Consider the following 20,784-nt stretch of genomic DNA (forward strand, 5'->3'; position numbering starts at 1 on the left):
TAAATTTGCTTTGATATACAAGTGCTTTGGATTACAAGCATGTTTCCGGAACGAATTATGCTCGCAAACCCAGGTTTTACTGTACTTTTGTTTGCGGTGTTACCAACCTAAATTGGGGGATATATATTTTTTATTGTGGCAAAATTTACATCACATGAAACTTACCATTATTTAGGTGTACAGTTAAGTCCCATTAAATATGCTCACATTGTTGTCCTGCCACCACCACCATCCATGTTTAGGACTTTTCATTTTCTCAAAATGAAACTGTACCCATTAAATAATAGCTCCCCATTCCCCCTTCTCTCAGCTCTTATCTTTTTCTCCTTTTGTCTCTATGAATTTGCCTATTCTAGGTATCCTATAGAAAATGGAATCATATGTTTTTCTTTTTGTGTCTGGTTTATTTCATTTGTCATAATGTCTTCCAAGTTTTTCCATGTTGTAGTATGTGTCACAATTTCTTTCCTTTTTTAAGGCCGAATAATACTATGGTATATATATACCATATTGTGTTCATCCATTCATCCACTGATAGATATTTGTGTTTTTTTTACATCTTTCAGCAATTATATTTTTCTTGTATTGTCATTGTATTTTACTGTACAATTAGCAAGAATGTTAGTTAAGAGAAAATATTTTGTGTCCGTTGGCAGATATTCACTGATGTAAGCGGCAAGTATATTTTGGAGTTTTATTTTCTTACTCTTGAGATTAACTTTTAATATTGATACCTTAAACTATTTTCATATTTGAGACTGTATACACATGGTATTTGTTCTTTGAGGTCATCTGTTTTAGTCCATTTTGGCTGCTATTACAAAATAATGCAGACTGTATAGCTTATAAGCAACAGAGATTTATTTCTCATAGTTCTAGAGGCTGGAAGTCTGGATCAGGGTGCCAGCATGGTCTGGCAAGGGCCTTCTTTCATGTTGCAGATATCTTGTCTTATCCTTATATGACTGAAGAGGTGAGGGAGCTCTCTGGGGGTTCTTTTTTAGAGGCACTAATCCCATTCATGAGGGTTTCACATGACCTAAGAACATTCCAAAGTTCTGACCTCCTAACACCATCATCTTTGGAGGTTAGAATTTCAACATGAATTTTAGAGGAACACAAACATTCAGGTCATAGTATGATACATATAGTATTTTTAATTTGATTGTTACCTTAATTTTCATACATTTTAGGCACAATATATATAATGTTTTTAAAATTACCTAAAGAATTAATAGTATTTACTAAAAGATCACATAGTGTATCTTAAGTGTTTAGTGAATAATCATTTGATTTTTCTGAAAAAAAAAACCATAAAAATTACTCTCTTTAAATGTATTTTGTCATACTAACAGTTTATGTTCTTTAAACAACAAAACTGGAAGTATCACAATTCCAGACTTCCAGTTATATTAGAAAGCTATAGCAATCTAAACAGTATGGTAGAGGCATAAAAATAGACACATAGATTGGGGCATCTGGCTGGCTCAGTCAGTAGATCATGTGACTCTTGATCTTGGGTCCTAAGGTTTGAGCCTCACATTGGATGTAGAGATTACTTAAAAAGAAAAAAAAGAGGAGCGCTTGGGCGGCTCAATTGGTTAAGCATCTGACTTCGAATCAGTTCATGATCTCATGGTGCGTGAAGTTCAAGCCCCACATGGGGCTCTCTGCTGTTGGCATGAAGCCTACTTCAGATCCTCTGTCCCCTTCTTTCTCTCTGCCCTTCCCCCACTCATTATCTCTCTCTCTCTCTTAATAAATAAGTAATCCTTTTTTTTTTTAATTTTTTTTTTAACGTTTATTTATTTTTGAGACAGAGAGAGACAGAGCATGAACGGGGGAGGGTCAGAGAGAGGGAGACACAGAATCTGAAACAGGCTCCAGGCTCTGAGCTATCAGCACAGAGCCCGACGCGGGGCTCAAACTCACGGACCACGAGATCATGACCTGAGCCGAAGTCGGCCACTTAACTGACTGAGCCACCCAGGCGCCCCAATAAATAAGTAATCTTAAAAAATACCTACTAAGAAAGAAAAATGCAGACATAATAGAATAGAAATAGATAGAATAGAAAACCCAGAAATAAACCTAAAGTTATATGGTCAGTTAATCTTTGACAAAGGAGGAATGGATATACAATGGGAAAAAGACAGTCTCTTCAACAAATGGTGTAGAGAAAACAGGGCATCAACATGCAAAAGAATAAAACTGGACCAATTTCTTACACCATACACAAAAATAAACTCAAAATGGACTAAAAACCTAAATGTGAGACCTGAAACCATAAAAATCATCGAAAAGAGCACTGGCAGTAATTACTGTGACATCAGCCAATAGCAACATTTTTCTAGGTACGTCTCTTGAGGCAAGAGAAACAAAAGTGAAAGTAAACTATTGGGACTACATAAAAATAAAAATCTTCTGCACAGCAAAGGAAACAAACAAAACTAAAAGGCAATCTACAGAATGGAAGAAGATATTTGCAAATGACCTATCTGATAAAGGGTTAGTATCTAAAATATATAAAGAGTTGATACAACTCACCCAAAAAATAGCCCAATTAAAAAATGGGCCAAAGACATGAACAGGCATTTCTCCAAAGAAGATGTACAGATGGCCAGTGGACATATGAAAAGATGCTGAACATCACTCATCATCAAGGAAATGCAAAACAAAACTACAATAAGATACCTGTCAGAATGGCTAAAGTCAAAAACCCAAGAAACAACAGGTGTTGGGGACGATGTGGAGAAAAAGTAACCCTCATGCACTGTTGATAGGAATGCAAACTGGTGCAACCAGTGTGGAAAACAGTATGGAAAGTCTTCAAAAAGTTAAAAATAGAATTACCATATGATTCAGTAATTACTACTAGGTATTTACCCAAAACATACAAAAACACTAATTCAAAGTGATACATGCACCTCTGTGTTTATTATAGCATTATTTACAGTAACCAAGATATGGAAGCGTGTCCACTGATAGATGAATGGGCAAAGAGGATTGGTGTGTGTATATTTATATGTACATACACACACACAATGGAATATTATTCAGCTGTAAAAAAAAGAATGAAGGTACGTGTGGGTGGCAAAGTCAGTTTAGCGTCTGACTCTTGATCTCAACTCAGGTCATGATCTCACAGTTCATGAGTTTGAGTCCCACATCCAGTTCTGCACTGATGTTGTGGAGCCTGCTTGGGATTCTGTCTCTCCTTCTCTCTGCCCCTCCACTGCTTGTTCTTTCTCTCTCCCTCTCAAATAAATAAATAAACTTAAAAAATTAAAAAAAAAAAACAAAAAAACTAATGAGGGGGCCTGGGTGGTTCAGTTGGTTAAGTGTTTGACTTCAGCTCAGGTCATGATCCCGTGGTTTGTGGGTTCAAGCCTCACATCGGGCTCTCCACTGACAGTACGGAGCCTGCTTGGTATTCTCTGTCTCTGTCTCTGTCTCTGTCTCTCTCTCTCTCTCTCTCTCTCCCCCTCTCTCTCCCTCTCTCTCCCTCTCTCTCTCTGCCCCTCCCAGCACCCCCCTCTCTCTCCCTCTCTCTGTCTCAAAATAAATAAATAAAAGTTAAAAAAAAAAAAAAAAGTTAAAAAATCTTGCCATTTGCAACGACATGGATAGAGCTAGAGAGTATAATGCTAAGTGAAATAAGTCAGTTAGAGAAAGACAAATACCATATAATTTCACTCATGTGGAATTTAAGAAACAAAACAAATGAGCAAAAGGGAAAAAAAAAGAGAGAACAAGAAAACTTAACTATAGGGAACAAACTGATGGTTACCAGAAGAGAGTTGGGTCATGGGATGGGTGAAATAGGGGATGGGGATTAAAGAGTACACTTGATCCTGATGAGCACTGAATAATGTATAGAATTGCAGAATCAGTATATTGTACACCTGAAACTAATATAACACTGTATATTAACTACACTGGAATTACAATAAAAAATCTAAAAACCAACCAAACAAACAAACAAACAAAATCCTTTCTTTAGGGCAAATAGTTTCATCAAGTATGTTGAGTTTGAACATCTGAATTAAATGGTAATGACCATATATAGGTACCAATTTTTTAAAATTTATTTATTTTGAATAGAGCAGGCATGCAAGCAGGGAGAGGCAGAGAGAGAGGAGAGAGAGAATCCAAAGCAGGTTCTGTGCTATCAGTGCAGAGCCCAACATGGGGCTTGATTCCACAAACCATGAGATCATGACCTGAGCCCAAACCAAGAGTCAGGCACTTAACCAACTGATCCACTCAGGCGCCCATATAAATATCATTTTTTATTTTGAATGATACAGATAACTAATACAAAGTGTTTACCCCTTCTTAAAACTATCTCAGGCTTTTGAATGGTTTGTTTTCATTGTAGATCAGTTGCTTTTTAGTATTTATAAGAAATAAATAGTATTGGAGTACCTGGGTGGCTCAGTCGGTTGAGCATCCAACATTGGCTCAGGTCATGATCTTGTGCTTTGTGGGTCACAAAGCCCTGTTTTGGGCTCTATGCTGACAGGGCTGACCCTGGAGCCTGCTTTGGATTCTGTGTCTCCCTCTTTTTCTGCCCCTGCCCCACTTGCGCTCGGTCTCTCTCTCTCTCTCTCTCTCTCTCAAAGATAAATAGAAAGGAAGGAAAGGGAAGGAAGGAAGGAAGGAAGGAAGGAAGGAAGGAAGGAAGGAAAGAAGAAAGAAAGAAACAATCATAAGTTTCATATACAGATTTCCTCCAGTTACATGGGGTACAGTAATTACTGTGTGGATGAGTGTATGTGTGTGTGCCCCTCCCATCAATCTGTAACCTACCTGAGAAGCTACAAATGTAATCCTAGGATCGTAATTTTTAAAGTTCTTATATTAAAAAATATGTAAGTATACCCATCAAACTGTAAACATCAATTTTTTAATAAATAATCTTAGTGAGGAAAAGCAGGGACTATTTTTTTAATAGTTATATAAAGTATAAATGTAAAATGTATTTTTAATATATAGATATTATATTTATTTTTTAATGTTATATTTTAAATCTTTTAATAAAATAAAATATAAATTATAATAAATTATAAATATATTGTTGAATATATAACATTTTAAGCTGCTGTGTCTTCCTAGTAAGTCATTTCTTTGATCATTATGTAATAACAATCTTTATCTTTAATATTACTTTTTTTTCTTAGTCTGTATTTTATTTTTTATGCTCCTTTTAAAAATCCTTTTCTTGGGGCGCCTGGGTGATGCAGTCACTTGAGCATCCAACTCTTGATTTTGGCTCAGGTCATGATCCCCTGGTTTGTGAGATTGAGCCCTGCCTTGGGCTCTGCACTGATAGCATGGAGCCTGCTTGGGATTCTCTCTCTGTTCCTCCTCTGCTTGTGCTCTCTCAAAATAAATAAACAAACATTTTTTAATCCTTTTCTTCCCTTAGATTTGAATACATGTTGTTCATTTCTTTTTTGACTTCTGATTTATACATTTTATGTTTTCCATTCTTTAAATGCTTTTTCTTGAAATTATATATCTCTTTAAAAAATTGGTTTTTATTTTCAAATTTTTATTTATTTATTTATTTTATTTGAGGGAGGAAGGGAGGGAGGGAGCGAGGGAGGGAGGGAGGGAGAGAGAGAGAGAGAGAGAGAGAGAGCGAGCTGCATGCACAAACAGAGAAGGGCCAGAGGAAAAGAAAATCCCAAGCAGGCTCCACACTCAGCTTGGAGCCTGACCTGGGGCTCGATCCCACAACCCTGAGATCATGACCTGAGCTGAAATTAAGAGTTGGACGCTCAACCAACTGATCCACCCAGGTGCCCTGAAATTATACACTGTTTATTTGACAAACTAAAGTTCATTAGTACTTATATCCTCACCAACAGTACAGGGTTCTTAAAATACTTTAACACTGACCCTTCTCTTGATCTTATATCATTTTATTTTTCAGATTTTAGTTCTACCATATTCTATTTCTACCTTCACTTAGCTATTGTTATGATGGCTTCACATGATAAATATTTACTTCCATGTACACATTTACAAATGTTTTTAATCATCACTGCCTATTTTGTTTCATATGTTGACTTTGAAGGGTCTTTTTCCACCTAAATGAAATAGTTCTTTCATCTAGGATCTATGAGTAGTAAGCCTTTGAACGTTGAAAATATTACTTATTTTTCTTCTGCTTTTTTTGTTTGTTTCTGTGAGAAGTCTGTTGTCACTCCAAAGTTCTTTAGTTGTTAATTAACATTTCTTCTCAATATGGTTGATTTTAAGATTGTCTTTTTCTTTGGTATCCTACAGTGTTCCTGTGTTTCTAACCATGAGTATAGTTTTATTTATTGTTTGAAATTTGTGATACTCTCTTAATCTACTAATTCACATTTTTCATCAGCTCTCAATTTTCAGCCATTGTATTTTGAATATTAATTTCACTCTTTCTCAATTCTCTCCTTGAAAATTTCTATTAGATGCTTTTTGGGCTTCTTATTCAAACACACTTTATATATTGTTACTCTTTTCCTCCTTTTTGTTTCTTTGTGTTGTCTATAATTTTATCAGCTTTCATTAGCTTTGTGTGCTATTTAACACATTCCTTAGTTTGTAATGAGTTATGTTTTTTAAAATAAACGTTTGTCACCTCTTTTTCCTTTTTATCAACATTTTCAAAACTCTAATTTTATAAAAACTCATTTTAAATTGTTCTGTTGTTTCATTTTCCTTATTGTGCATTCTCCTTTATTGGGTGGGGTGATATGTAGACTGTCATTCATGTCATGACCTGAGCCGATATCAAGAGAAGAGTTGGACATTTAACCAACTGAGCCACCCAGGCACCCCTAGGCTTACCTGTTTTAATGGAACAGAATAAGCTCAGATATTCATGTTTCACTCAGAAAATTTTTGTTTGCAAGCTTACTACAGTTAGCCCAGTTTTGTCTCTCAGCCATGAAGGACCTTGGGCATAAACTTCCATCTCCATTCAGGTCTGAAGGTCTGAGGTCTCCATGGGTGGTATTTGATCCAGTCTCTCACCAGGGTAGCTCAATTCCATTTTACTAGTAAGAGTTCTTTGTCTTTTCTTGGCATCTAGAAATATACTAACTTTGCTTTCAGTGTATGTATTAATATTTGTATTATTATTTGCATAGTATATCTGTTAAAAAGTGTTTGGTACGAAGTGTATTACCTGGCTGGCTCACTAAGTAGAGCATGCACCTCTTGATCTTGGGGTTGTAAGTTTGAGCTCCACATTGGGTGTAGATATTACTTAAAAATAAAATCTTAGAAAAAAAATGATTGGGTAACTCATTTTTTAAAAATACAGCTATGTTTTTAAGTATTTAGCATGTTTATTTAGATAAATTTAAAAATCACTTACTTAAAACATTTTTTCCAGATTCTCATTAAAATTCAATTTTAATTGTTAGGATTTATTAATAATGATATATTTTTCTTTTTTTACTATTGCCTAATTCATATTTTGTTAAATATCTTTACTACCTTTATCTGTTTGCTACACTATTCAGTAACTTACATGTTTCAAATAATCATTTATTGTGTTAATTTTCATAGGATGAATCTTCAAGAAGAATTGGATAAACTTAAAGTACGTATATCTATTGATAAGGCAACAATACGAGAATTGAACACATGTATGGGAGAGAAAAGAGAAGGTACGTTTTTTTGTAAGACTAAATATTTAATGCAGGCATTTTTAAATTATCCAGTACTTGATGTTTTATTTTCAATTTCTTGTAAGAATCTTATCCTTGTTCCCCCTCTTTCCACTGCTTTACTTTCTGATATGTCATTAACATTTTTACCTTTCACAAGAAAATCAAATAGAACACCTAAAAGTCAGCTTTATAATTCATTAAAAATTCTAAAGAGATATTTGATAAGGAGAAGAGATGTTCATTCTTTGGTTCATCAGTAAAGTTTTACTATTTATGTTTGTTCAAAGTTTTATAGATTATATAGAGTTATTATCCTCAATAATTCATTTATATTTTTGTTTGACATTACATTTTTCTGGAACTCATTTAGTGCTCCTCTGTTGTCCTGGAATCAAAATAATAGAGTTAAAAAGAAACTTGGAGGTCTGCAGATCTGCCACCTGATTGACCACTAGCCTAAAACTGTTTAGTAAGAGCAAATGTATCTGTTCCAGTTGAAGTATTGTTCCTTTGTTAAAATCAGGATAACTGTATTTACTATATGACTTCAGTCCATACTGTGGTATCTCATTAAAAAAAAGTAAATAAGATTGATATGAAGGATTTCTCCTTGTTTAATTTAACTACAGCTTTGTTGTTACTGCTATGCTTTTTAGGTGTTGACAATTTATAATTAACAATTAATTTAATAATTTATACTTAACAGGTTTTCATATACCACTCATCTTTCTATTGTCCCAATTACTGTTGTTGTTCCAGTTGCTCTTAGGTCACTGGTGCCTTGTCAAAGACAGCATTTGAGATATCTATTTTACACCACTGAAACACTGGTTTTCCTTTGTTTTACCTTCATACTGTGCTTCCCTGTATTTTCTTTGTTTCTTCCACTGGAATTTCCTTCCACTTATTCCTTACCTTTTGGGGTTCTCTAAGATTTTATCCTCAGTTTACTTTTTAAAAATAACTTTATTGGTTTGCCTGGGTGGCTCAGTTGGTTAAGCATCCAACTTCGGCTCAGGTCATGATCTCACAGTTTGTGAATTCAAGGCCCTCATTAGGCTCTCTGCTGTCAACATGGAGCCTGCTTCGGATTCTCTGTCCCCCTCTCTCTGCCATTCCCCTGTTCGTTCTCTCTCTCTCTCTCTCTCTCTCTCTCTCTCTCCTTCTGTCTCAAAATAAGTAAATAAAATTATAAAAAGTAATAACTTTATTGTTTCTGGAAAAAGTATGCATACTTATAAATATTCAAGCAATAAGAAAGAATAAAAGAAGACAAAACATCTTAATTCCATCATTTAAAAATCAAAATTTCAATCTTAAATAATTATCAAATCAAATATCTCTTAATACTTACATATAAAGAAGACTAGTTAGATAAATTGTGCAAACAGAAAAACATAATATATGCTATTTTTTAAAAAGATAATTACATAGGGGCATCTGGGTGGCTCAACTGGCTGAGTGTCTGACTTTAGCTCAGGTCGTGATCTCACTGTTTGTGGGTTCAAGCCCTACATCAGGCTCTGTGCTGACAGCTAGGAGCCTGGAGCCTGCTTCACATTCTGTGTCTCCCTCTCTCTCTCTGCTCCTTCCCTGCTTATGTTCTGTCTCTCTCTCTCAAAGATAAATAATAAACATTTTTTTTTTAAAAAGATAATTACATATTACTTTATTTGGAACAATCCAAATAAAAAGAAACAGATATAATCATAAAAGAACTGTTGAACTTTAGGTAAACGTTTCATTACGTCAATAGATGTTAATTTCTAAAACTTCCCTCTAAGATTAAAAAGAAAGATCCTAAAAATATTGAAGATGAATTACTTTGTATTTTTTAAAGCATGTATTTCAATTTCAGGGCATATTAAAAATTAATATCTTGTCATGCAAAATGAAAACAAGTTATTTTTAAAATACATTTTATTTTTCTCATGGTTCACGAGTTCGAGCCCCACATCAGGCTCTGCCCTGTTGGTGCTTGGATCCTATGTCCTCCTGTCTCTCTGCCCTTTCCCTACTCAATGCTTGTTCTCTCTCTCTCAAAAATAAACATTTAAAAAAATGGAAATAAAAACAAAAAGTTTTATTTTATTTCCCCCACAGCTTGAGTCTTGTTCATTAAATAAACTTTTAATTTTATCAAAGTCTATAATTTAACATATTGCAACAATAATTTCCCCAGGTTTAAAGTCTTATTTTTATATGCAATGTGCTCAGTACTCATCACAGTTTTAAAACCATCATCTTTCTATTCAGGAATTCTTTATTATGATTTATTTTTTTGGTTCACCAGATATAACTGAAACTTCAAGAAGGGATCAAAGTAGCTATATTTGTAAGAGCTTAGATGTTTGAAAATATGTTTCAACAGTTTTTACAGTCAATGGATAAATTGGCTGGGTATAATTGTATCATGTCACACTTTTTTTTCCCCTCAGAACTTTCTAGATATTATTCACTTTTTAGAATGAAAGCTTGTTGTGGAGATATATTATGGAGAGGTGTCAGGTTTGCCCTTCCTCCAGTTCCTCACTCCTTTCTTTGGATATGACTTCCTTTTGCTTTGTGAATGCCTGAATTTTTACTTTTTTCAACCTGATGTTCCAAAACTTAAATAGAAGATGTCTTGATATACTTTGTTCTAAATCATATTTTTGGATTATCCATGTAATTTATTATTTGTCAATTAAGATCTTCCTGCATTACAAGGAAATGTGTTTTTGCATATTGCATTTTTAATACTGCAGTTCAAGGATGTCAGTAATCTTTGTATTTGCTTACTTTTTCTCTTACTTTTCCTCTCCCTCTCCCCATATATATGAAGAGAGAGAGAGAGTTTATATATTATATGTATATTCTTTCCTTTGTTCTTTCTAGTATTTATATTAAATCTACAACTCTTCAAATTCCCACTAATTTTGGATGTCTTATTATTTCTTTTCTGAGCTCGTATTTTATTAAATTCAGGTTTTTGGCAAGTTCTTTTCTTTCTTTAATTGTGTTTTTTTCCAGACTGGATCCTAAATCTGTATTCTGTTAAATGTCCATTTCACTCCACCTGCTGGAGAGTGTTTCCTGTCCTGCAAGGGGTGATCTCAGAGATTTTAAATATCTGGCTTTAGCTGTCACCAGTCTGGTGGTTCTTATCTTTACTAAGAACTATTTCTGCTGCTCTTCATTCCCTTCCTGGGAATCCTGTAGATCCAGACTTACAGTTGATATTATTTTCTGTTTTCCTAAAGGACTCCCTTTAATATTTATTATAGCGCACATCTGCTGGTGATGACTTCTTTCAGCTTTTTTATACCTGAAAAAGCAACCTTTATTTTGTCTTTATTTTTGAAAGATCTTTTCACTAAGTATAGAATTCTGCATTGGCAGGGTTTTTTTTTTCTTTTGATACTAAAAAACAAATTTACTCTATTATCTTCTGGCTTAAAGTGTTTTCAGTGAGAATTCACCTGTCATTCTTATCTTTTTTAAAACAATACATAACATGTCTTTTTTTTTTTTTTTTTTTTTTCTACTCTCTCCTATTGGGAGAATGAACTATTCTTGGGCCTGTGTGACTTTTGGAGATTATTTCCTTTAATCCTTTTAGGTGGTTCTTTCTTTGGGCTGTTTACACACACGCCTGTGCTGATCTGTACTTAGCTGAAGACTTGAGGGGGACCCCCTGTAGACCTTCGGAGCTCTCCCTGTGTCCGAGCAGATTTCTGTTCCTTGGCACTGTATCCTGCAAAGTCCAGCCTCCTTGGTCTGCCTGGACTCTGGGATCTGTCACTTCAATTTAGGAAGAATACCAGACCCATTTAGTGCCCCATTTCTGTGCTGTAGCCTGGAAGTGCTCCAGGCAATAAGTGGGAAAAAGGATTGGATTCACTTCATTTGTTTGCCCTTAGGGCTGACTACTTTGCAGTGTCGTAGACACCCAATGTCTGAGAACCATTTTTTTCATCTCTTATTCTCTAGTTTTAGTTGTTCCACATGGACAGGTAAATCTAGTGTCTCTGGTACTTACTTTTATTGTCATTGAACATATTTCCCTGGATTAAAATCCCAAATCTATAGGGATAGTAACCTTTCTCCATGTACCAGGTGTATTTTCTTATTTCCTGCTACCTGTTTTCCCCTGCCTATTTTTATAAAGATTTCAGAAGTTTTGCATGTTTTTTTTAAAAATACTCATTACCTTTCCTCTCAAATCAGTTCTGTCTCCTCTAACTTCCCGCACAAGCACCTTAACCGCTGTCACACTAAATTTCTCTTTACTGAAAATTACAATTCATAGTGTAATGAATCTGCTACAATCCCACAATATCTCTGTTAGAAGCTGGAGAGATCTGAGCTGCCAGGTGTCTATGTAGCTGATTTAAGATAATAAGCCAAATGAAAGTAACAGTCAAGCCTTTAATCACTTACTATATAAGCAAGAGGCTAAAGTGGAGAAAGCATCAACTCTCTCTGTTCCATCTTCCCCCTGGAACTGCCTGCTAGTTGAGGATCAGATGGATCAGCACAGACAGAGGGGTTGTCTTACAGCCAAAGGAGCTCTGAGCAAAAGTCTCCTGCATTTTTATTGACCTGAGTCTTGGGGGAGAAAGGAAGGGAGGGCTGGGAGAAGAAAAGTATTGGGTATTGAGTCAGATGCAAGAAAAATGTCTTTAAGGTTACCCCCCACCCCAGCAAACAAATAAGGACATCTCAACAGAGGCACTTGAGGAAGGCCTCAGCCAAAGGGCTGCCAGTCAGGAGGTGTTCACCTGGAGGCCTAGTAGAGGTACACAAGGCAGGAACAGAGACATGCATAAGAATGTGGTTGGCAGGGGGAACCTGAGCCCTTGACTATAAACTCCCTTCAGGGACGGCAGTCTATTGGCTGTGTGCCAGGTCTGGTTGGGGGGGGGGGGGGGGCAGCTTTCCCTCATAGGGCCTGCCAGGTAAAGCATATAATACCTATGTTCAGGCCTAAGAAATCACCTATAGGATTAGGCTTGGAGCAGGAATCCTCAATCTTTACAAATACAAGAGTATGTTCATAAAACCACTGTTTATGGTATTTTTCATTGAAAGCTGAAGAGCTGTTTATTAATAAAAGGATGAAACAAACAAATGTGAAAGCTCAGAAACTATAGCAAGTCCACGTACACACACACACACACACACACACATATAATTTTTTGTTGTTGTTGTTATGTGGGTCTGTGGATTGGCTGAAACAATCTGGTCCAGCTCATCTGGTCCAGCTCTTTTTTAGGCTACAAGTGGAGTTTATTTCTGCTTCTTGGCCACAAAAGGACAAGTATAAACATGCAGAGCCTTTTAAGCCTTGATTTAGAACTGGCACGTTGTGACTTTTATCCACATTCTTTGGCTAAAATAAGTCATTTTATTAAATACAGCTACCAACAATTCATATGTCTTCTCTGTATGAGTTCCTGTGGAGGATTGGGGAGCACTTTTAGACTTTTTAGGCCCTTACCCATAAACTTCCTAGAAGTCCTTTGTCCAGCTGAAAGGATCTACTAAGCATCCCATTATTACTTTCAGAGATTGTCAGTAACAGGCATGACAGTCAAACCCAGAGGCCATGTCTCAATATCAACATCTTAGATTTGGCCTTTATCCTGCCAATGTGTCAGTGGCTGCTCCTTTGATATGGTGAGAAACACCTTCATTTCCAATCCTGAAAGTAATGGAAGGTATGCACTTCTATATGCCTGTGGCTGCTTCCTTTTTGAACTCAGTTCTTTTCTTGAAACCTAGTCAAGTGCAGCCAGTAACAACCAACTCATGCTGTCAGCATTCTACCCTGGATATTCCTCACTTACTGTTATAAATTTATTAGCTACATTTTTTGTCTTCTGTGTTTTGTCAAATGGCATTTTGCCAAATGTTGGCCACTGCATAACACAAGCACCGTTTTCTCAGCCTTCTGAAACATGTTCTTTGGCACCCATTACCCATCCCCAAGTCAATGCCACATAATTTAGATTTTTATTATAGCAGCATTCACTTATAGTTATCAATTTCTGTACCTGACAGCTTTTGCTACGGCATAAATGACCACAAAATTTCAATGACTTGCAACAATACACAGGATTTTTCTTGTTTATGGTTTCTGCAGATCAGCTGGGCAGATGTGCTTCAGGCTGCAGTTCTGTTGTTTGTCTGAAGCATACTGAGTTCACATGATTCCACATGTCTCAGTCTTGGGCCCAGGCTGAGCAGGGCAGGGACTCTCTGGCATGTTCTTTTCAAAGCAGACACTGGAAGCTTCCAAGGGGAGAGGTTCAGAAATACCCAAGTTCTAGGCTTATAACAGGCACATTCTTATTTATTCCCACATTCCTTTAGGCAAAGTAATTCATATGGCCAACCTCAACATCAGTGGAGTAGAGATCTGTACTCCACCCATGAAGGTAGAGGATGATGGAGTAAGCATTTGCTGACTAATAATCTACTATAGTGTGATATGAAAGTATTAACCAAAAGCATTTGCTGTTTTTCAAGTACCTACTGCTCAAAAGAATCACTATACTGAAGTGGCATATTTTAAGTCATATTCTGCAATCCTTCATAATGATAATAAGTTTTAAAAATAATTTGATAAAATAGCTAAAAGAATCTACAAAGAGAAAACATTGCAGAAGAATTTAATTTGTTAATGTAATCTAAGAGAATTAAGAGAAGAGAAAAACATGGAAGATAGGATAAGTTTAAACAATTATGAATAAACAGTATTAAATGTTAAAAAGTGGAGAGGGAAGAAACTCCTGGGAAAGAATATGAATCAGAATGAATTTTATAAACTAAAACATTAAAGATAAATCTCCAGCAAGGTGAAACATGCTCATACATCTACCATAGGGCAAAAATAGAAATGCATATTTCTAACTAGGTCCTCTTGGTTCATTTCTCAAATCCTGAGATCCTCGAAGGGGAGGAGAATCAAGGGGCAAAGGGGGCTCCTTGTTCTTCCCCATCACCTGGGCCTAGCTATTTGAATACTCTTTATAAATCCTGTGAAGGTGAGAAACTAAAGTTTTTGACAGAAAACCACACGTGAGCATGGTCAACCAGTCCACCAGTGGACTTTGCTCACACACAGGAGCACAAAGCAGCAATCCAATTCATTTTTAAATCAGTCTTCAGCATTTATTTTATTGGAATTATTTAGCTATTTTTAGCATTCTATGCTCTTTGAGCATAGAACTATTTTCCTCTTATTTTTAAGAGTAAATATTTCACTTAGAACTATAGCAGATATTTAAATGACTTGAACAGCTGAATTGTATTTGCATATTATTTCTATATTGCTGAAAGAGTGTTGTAAATGAATTCAGCACCATGGTGTTAGGGGACTAGAAAAAGAAACTTGGGAACCAACAGATTATTATCAAGGTAAAGGTACATATTCCCCAGGTGGCAAATTCTACCTATTCTAGCTTTTATTATCCTTAGGATAGTGTTCTATTTATTTCATGAGTACAGAAGTTTTAATTGGATATGTCATGTTTCAAAGACAAAAGAAATGCCTAATTCACTCTAACAAACTTGTTAGTCACTGTTTATACCAAGAGGATTTCTACTCTACTGAGAATAATATTGTTTTCTTTTTCCTTTGTTGATAAATCAAAGTTTTACACTGACCTACAGCAGCCAAGCATACTTTAAAGCAAAATCACCTCAGTCTAACACAGATATGCATCCTTTTAGCTTTGTGTATTCTTTTTGCCCTTCTATTAATTCTTTAAGAAATGTTGTATCCTAAAAATAATTCAATAATAAAATATTAAATTTGTCACAATAATTTATCTGATTAGCAAACATTTGTTATAAGTTTTAGTGTATTTAAATTTTAATAATGTTAACTGAAATTTTATGATTATTTTTTTCCTTTAATTTTGATATCTTGCTTGTACATTTTTGCTTGGTTGAAAGGTTGTGGTAGTCAAATGCATCGTCAGTATATAGGAATCATTTATAGAAACAACTTCACCTGTTATCTGGGTTTTTGTGTGTTATACAGTGACAGTTTTCCTGGAAATTAGATTTTTATGGTTTACTCTGCCTACTGTGTGATCTTTTACCTGAAGAAAAGGGGATGGTAGGGGCTGTTACAGTTTCAGTCCACCCTAATTCGGGTACTGTTTGCTTTGTTCAGCAATCACTCTGATCCTCCTGGCAGGGAACAAGATCCAGAGAACAAAACTAGTAGTGACTGTGTAGATAAGAAGGCAGTGAATTCTGCTTTTAAGGCAAAGGGGGAATAGTCTACAAAAGAATGAAAATAGGAATAAAAGTATAGCATTGTTAACCTGAAGATCTGTTGTACCTTTGAAAATCTTACACTGAGGGAAAAAAAAGACGCTACAAAGATACGTAATTATGTGACTGAAAATCTTGGAAAAGGTCACCATTTAGTTTCTAGCCAAATACTTGACAATAAAATAGGCTAGAGTATTCATAATTGAGGAAGCAGAACCTTTTTCCTTAAAATGACAGGACAGTGTTTCAGCATTATATGAGTTACCATAATACATTATTTATTCTCCACCAGAACAACTCTGTGGATATGGTGAAGATGATGGGGTCAAGAAGAGTACTCCAGAGAAGAATGGGAAAGAAATGTCGGAGCAGACATGGCAGAAGGTAGTGCAATCTTTAAGATATTGAGCTGAGGAAGTTAAATCTGAATTTTAACATAAAGGATTATAGTTTAAAACGAGGGCTCATGAACTTAAACCTTGTGTGCATCCTTAATTTAAATTCATAATTCAAAATCATTGGCTTGCCAAAATGGGTTAAAAAAATCAATGTTAGTGAAATAAATGTGCAAACACTTGTGCTTCTGTTGACATAGATTAAAAATATCTCAAAGATGAAATGAAGAGAATGACAATGGAAATTAAAAAGATGTATACTATATGTGCTTATTAATTATAATTTAGCAATTTAACTTTAAAATGGAACATGATGAGACTCTGTTATACTTCAAAAGGCATACAGGTTTAAAATATTTAAATGATTAAAACTGAGCATAGTTTTAACTTCGGTAAAGTAAAATGGTAACATGTTTATCATTTAATTTTAAACTTAAAAATATACATGACCCATCTCATTTTAGATAGAAATTTATGACCATATAATTTTGGATAGCACTCCCTGCTTTAATAGACCCACTTGTATAAACCCTGTAGTCACTTTACATCATGTCTGTAATTAATAATAAAATGTTCTTTAAATCTTAACATTGATCTTTACAATTTTATACTTAATTCATATTTTTGTATATAAACATATTATTATCAAGATCCATTAAGTTGGCTTGGTTGCATTTTAGCCTCTTTGTTATTGTTATAAAGGAAAATATTCTTTAAAAATTTGTTTTAGTGTTTATTTAGTTTTGAGAGAGAGAGACAGACAGACAGACAGAATGTGAGTGGGGGAGGGGCAGAGAGAGAAGGAGACACAGAATCTGAAGCAGGCTTCAAGCTCTGAGCTGTCAGCACAGAACCCGATGTGGGGCTCGAACTCACGAATGGTGAGATCGTGACCTGAGCCAAAGTTGGATGCTTAATCAACTGAGCCACTCAGGAACCCCCAAAATTTTCTTTAAATGTTTTCATCCTATAACTGGTTTGTCATTTGCTACACTAGATACTTAGATAAAGCTGGAAATACACAAATATATAAACAGAAATATTAATGCTGCTACTTATATTTGTTTCATCTGTGACTTGACTTATAGGAAATCTAGGAATTTACAACAGTTGATGTGATCCCTTATACTTCTAACACTTGCCATATGTCAGGTAACAAAGGCTGTCATCTCAATACTGAGTAACACATATCAGGTTACCACAATAACATACAGAACAAGAAATGCTCACATTCATTTATCTTAAGGTAAATATATAATTGAAATTACACATTATCAACTGGAATGTCATATAGTTTGAATAGCTTCTTTGTTTCAGAACAATATTTTTGTTTGCTGGGGTTTGTATAATTTAATCTGGCTATATAATACTGTGCTACTATCTACCACTATCTTAGGGTAGGAACCCTGAGGAAATCTGTTATTTCTTTCCACCTATGGCTACTACCATAGTGGATCCAGAAATCCATTTTAAGTCTTTAAAACCCAACAGGAATTATTTGCATTGGACCATACTAATTTGCCACTTTTTTTTTTATATTAACCTAATGTAATTGTATGAGTCATGATTTAACCATTTTTAGTTGGGTTTCCTTATTTTAAAAGGATGTATTGTAAACTCATTCAAAATAGGATTAAAAGATAGTAACAACTTGAAAACGGTATTTACTTACATAGTAGAAATGAAACATATAAGATGATTTTTTAATAATATATTAATATTTCACACTATTATGGTATGAGTTGAGTCCCCCGACCAATGTTATCCTGTCAAAGTCCTAATCACCAGCATCTAAGCATGTGACTATATTTGGAAATGAGGTCTTCAAAGAGTCAGTTAAGTTAAAATGATTATTAGGGTTTAAGCTACCCAATATGGTATTTTTTTATGGCAGCCCTAGCAAAGTATTATAGACACTTTACAAAGTCAAGTGTTTTATTTCAGTTTTGAAAGGAACTACCTTTCTGGTAAATTATTTAAATGATCAGTACTGGAGGAAAAGTATGCACTTGAGCTGATTTACAGAAAAATCAAATACCTTTAACAAATCCCTAGGCTTTCATTTTCAAATATATATTGAAATTTTCTTTTCTATTTCTGGAGGCTTAACATCAGGTTAACAACAATTTTAAGAGTGTACTTTGAACAACACTTTAATATGTGCTATGGACTATGGGAAGTAGTGTCTCTGTTTTGTTATTTGTCCTCCATTTTAAACTTAAATGAGCTTAATTTTGACCAGTTCTTATGAGTAAACATAGATTCACTTTAGGCAGTTAACATACTTAAACATTTTAAATGTAACAGACTTTAAACAGACATTTTTCCAGTGTTATATAAAATTTTCATGAGTTGTACCTAACATAAATGGATTTTAGTCAAAAGAAAAAGATAATGCTAATTTCCAGAATTGAAATCTCATACTTAAGGTGTTTGTTACATTTGTTCATAACATATTTTAATCAAAAGTACAAAGTTGATTTAATTTGATCTAATTCAGCAATATTTAATGCAAGTAATTATATTTCAGCTCAAGTAATTTTATTAAGTAGCTGTTATGATTAATAATAATAATAGAGACAATAATGAGGTGGTAATGGTGATGATAAACTGTTTAGAACTCACTGTCTATGAGGAATTGTGGTGTATGATCATGTTCAATACTTATAATCTACAAGACAGATGTTACTAATCCCATTTCACAGATAAGGAAACTTTAAAATAGGTTAAATATTTTACCAGGTTAAAGTAACCTGAGCTGGAAGTAAGATATAGCACAGAAAATATTCAATATCCCCAAGACCATACTGTTTCTTAATATTTTTGTATCACTACTGTCAAAATCAATTTTTTTAAAAACAGTATAATTGCTTACTTCCACAAAATAGATTTTAAAAAATACAGTTTATTCTATTTACTCCACCATGGAATTAACCTGTTAAAATATTTTAAAATATATATATGAAAACTATACTATTGTTTGCAGTGATTAAAACCACTAAGAAACTGAAGAGGTTGTAAAAAGGTGATATTCCCTATCTGGTAGTAGTGTTTACTAAATGGAGAATAAAATTTGGCATACAATGATTTTGAAAAAGTAAATGATTTTTAACCAGAGTTCATGTGTTCTTGAACACTGTATTTTTTGTCACTTTATCCAGCTCTTCAGTGAAGTATTTGCATTGAAAAGGAACAATAGAATTTCTCTTGCATATATGCACAGAGGTCTGCAATAGTCTGATACAAGCTCTTTCATATACCTCTACTCCAGGTCAAGAGTAAGCCCTATAAAGACATAGATCTAACAGTAAGGGAATGTATCATATTACAGAAAAGCAAATTTAAATTAGATGAGATTCTTAATATTGTGTTGGGAAATATCCATGTCCTGGGACAGGATAACTAATCAGTAAAATCTGTTGAATTAAATGAAGAAGGTCGACCTCACAAGAAAAGTAGGGGGTGTAGAAGTACAGGTAAATCAGAAATGACTGAAAGTAATGTTTAGGAAACAGCTTACATCTTCACCACCTTAACTAAATCCAGTAAACTGGAAAGTGGTAAATATGTGCATATTTTCATCTTGCAGATTTCTGGAATATTTTATATCCTTGGTTTTCAATACATCAAATATGTTTTCACCTTTGAAGAATTGTTTTAAAAGTAAAAATGAGTCTATATAGTTTCCCAATCATTTAGATTTCTTGCTTGACTCCAGTCCTTTGTTCATTTCCCATGTGTATCTGGGCGACTCTTCTTCCCCACATAGCTTGTAGAATACTGTGAGGGGCGCAAAATCTTGAATTTGAATCCCAGTTCAAAGAATGTTTACCTCTCTGCATTATTTAAGTTTTCAGACCCTCTGTATCCTCTTCTGGGAAGATAATTGTTGGCTCTACTTACCTCACATGGTTTTGGGATGATCTAGAGAGATCATGTTTATGAAGCCATTCCGTAAACTGTACTTTACAAACAATAGTGATTATTTGTTTTTCAAGATTTAAACTGAAATCAACTCTTTGAAAGTTTCATATTCATGGCTTAGAATTAATTGCTTTGTCCTTTTTGCCCAGACTTACGGCACTTAGATCCTGTCCTTAATCAGTTTTATTTACGCATGTGCCTTTCTTTCCAAATAGTTTTTGAAATCTCTTAAGGTCAGAAATTGTATGTTTTCATTTCTTTGTCCTACAACATGAACATTGTTTGTTGAAATAAATTAATGCAATATTGGAATAATTGTAATTTTAAGTTGTTAGACTTTTTTTGGTAAATGTTTCCTTATTGTATAAACTAAGGACCTCATGACTGCTAAAATTACATTTTTCTCACTTAGAATAAAGTAGACTTGGTAGATTATTTTTTTAACTAGGTAACCATTTTTTCATATGATTGTTAGATATTGAAGAAAATTGTTATTTTATTAATAAAGTTTCTCTATGTAT

General features: G+C 34.4%; 1 protein-coding gene across 3 annotated transcripts in view; it reads left to right on the plus strand.

Moving 5' to 3' along the window:
* Positions 1-20,784, plus strand: part of CNTLN (centlein) — a 315,491-nt gene that overhangs the window by 183,267 nt on the left and 111,440 nt on the right. For all 3 annotated transcript variants that reach the window (XR_008424205.1, XM_053907969.1, XM_053907970.1), the window contains exons 13-14: positions 7,570-7,670; positions 16,237-16,328. Coding sequence is in view for 2 of the 3 variants with exons in the window: in XM_053907969.1 (XP_053763944.1) it covers positions 7,570-7,670; positions 16,237-16,328 (193 nt within the window). In the remaining variant the exon portion in view is untranslated. The remainder of the gene's footprint in view (positions 1-7,569; positions 7,671-16,236; positions 16,329-20,784) is intronic.

Source organism: Panthera pardus, unplaced genomic scaffold (genome assembly GCF_024362965.1).
Source record: "Panthera pardus isolate Hobbes unplaced genomic scaffold, ASM2436296v1 HiC_scaffold_20, whole genome shotgun sequence".
Lineage (NCBI taxonomy): Eukaryota > Metazoa > Chordata > Mammalia > Carnivora > Felidae > Panthera > Panthera pardus.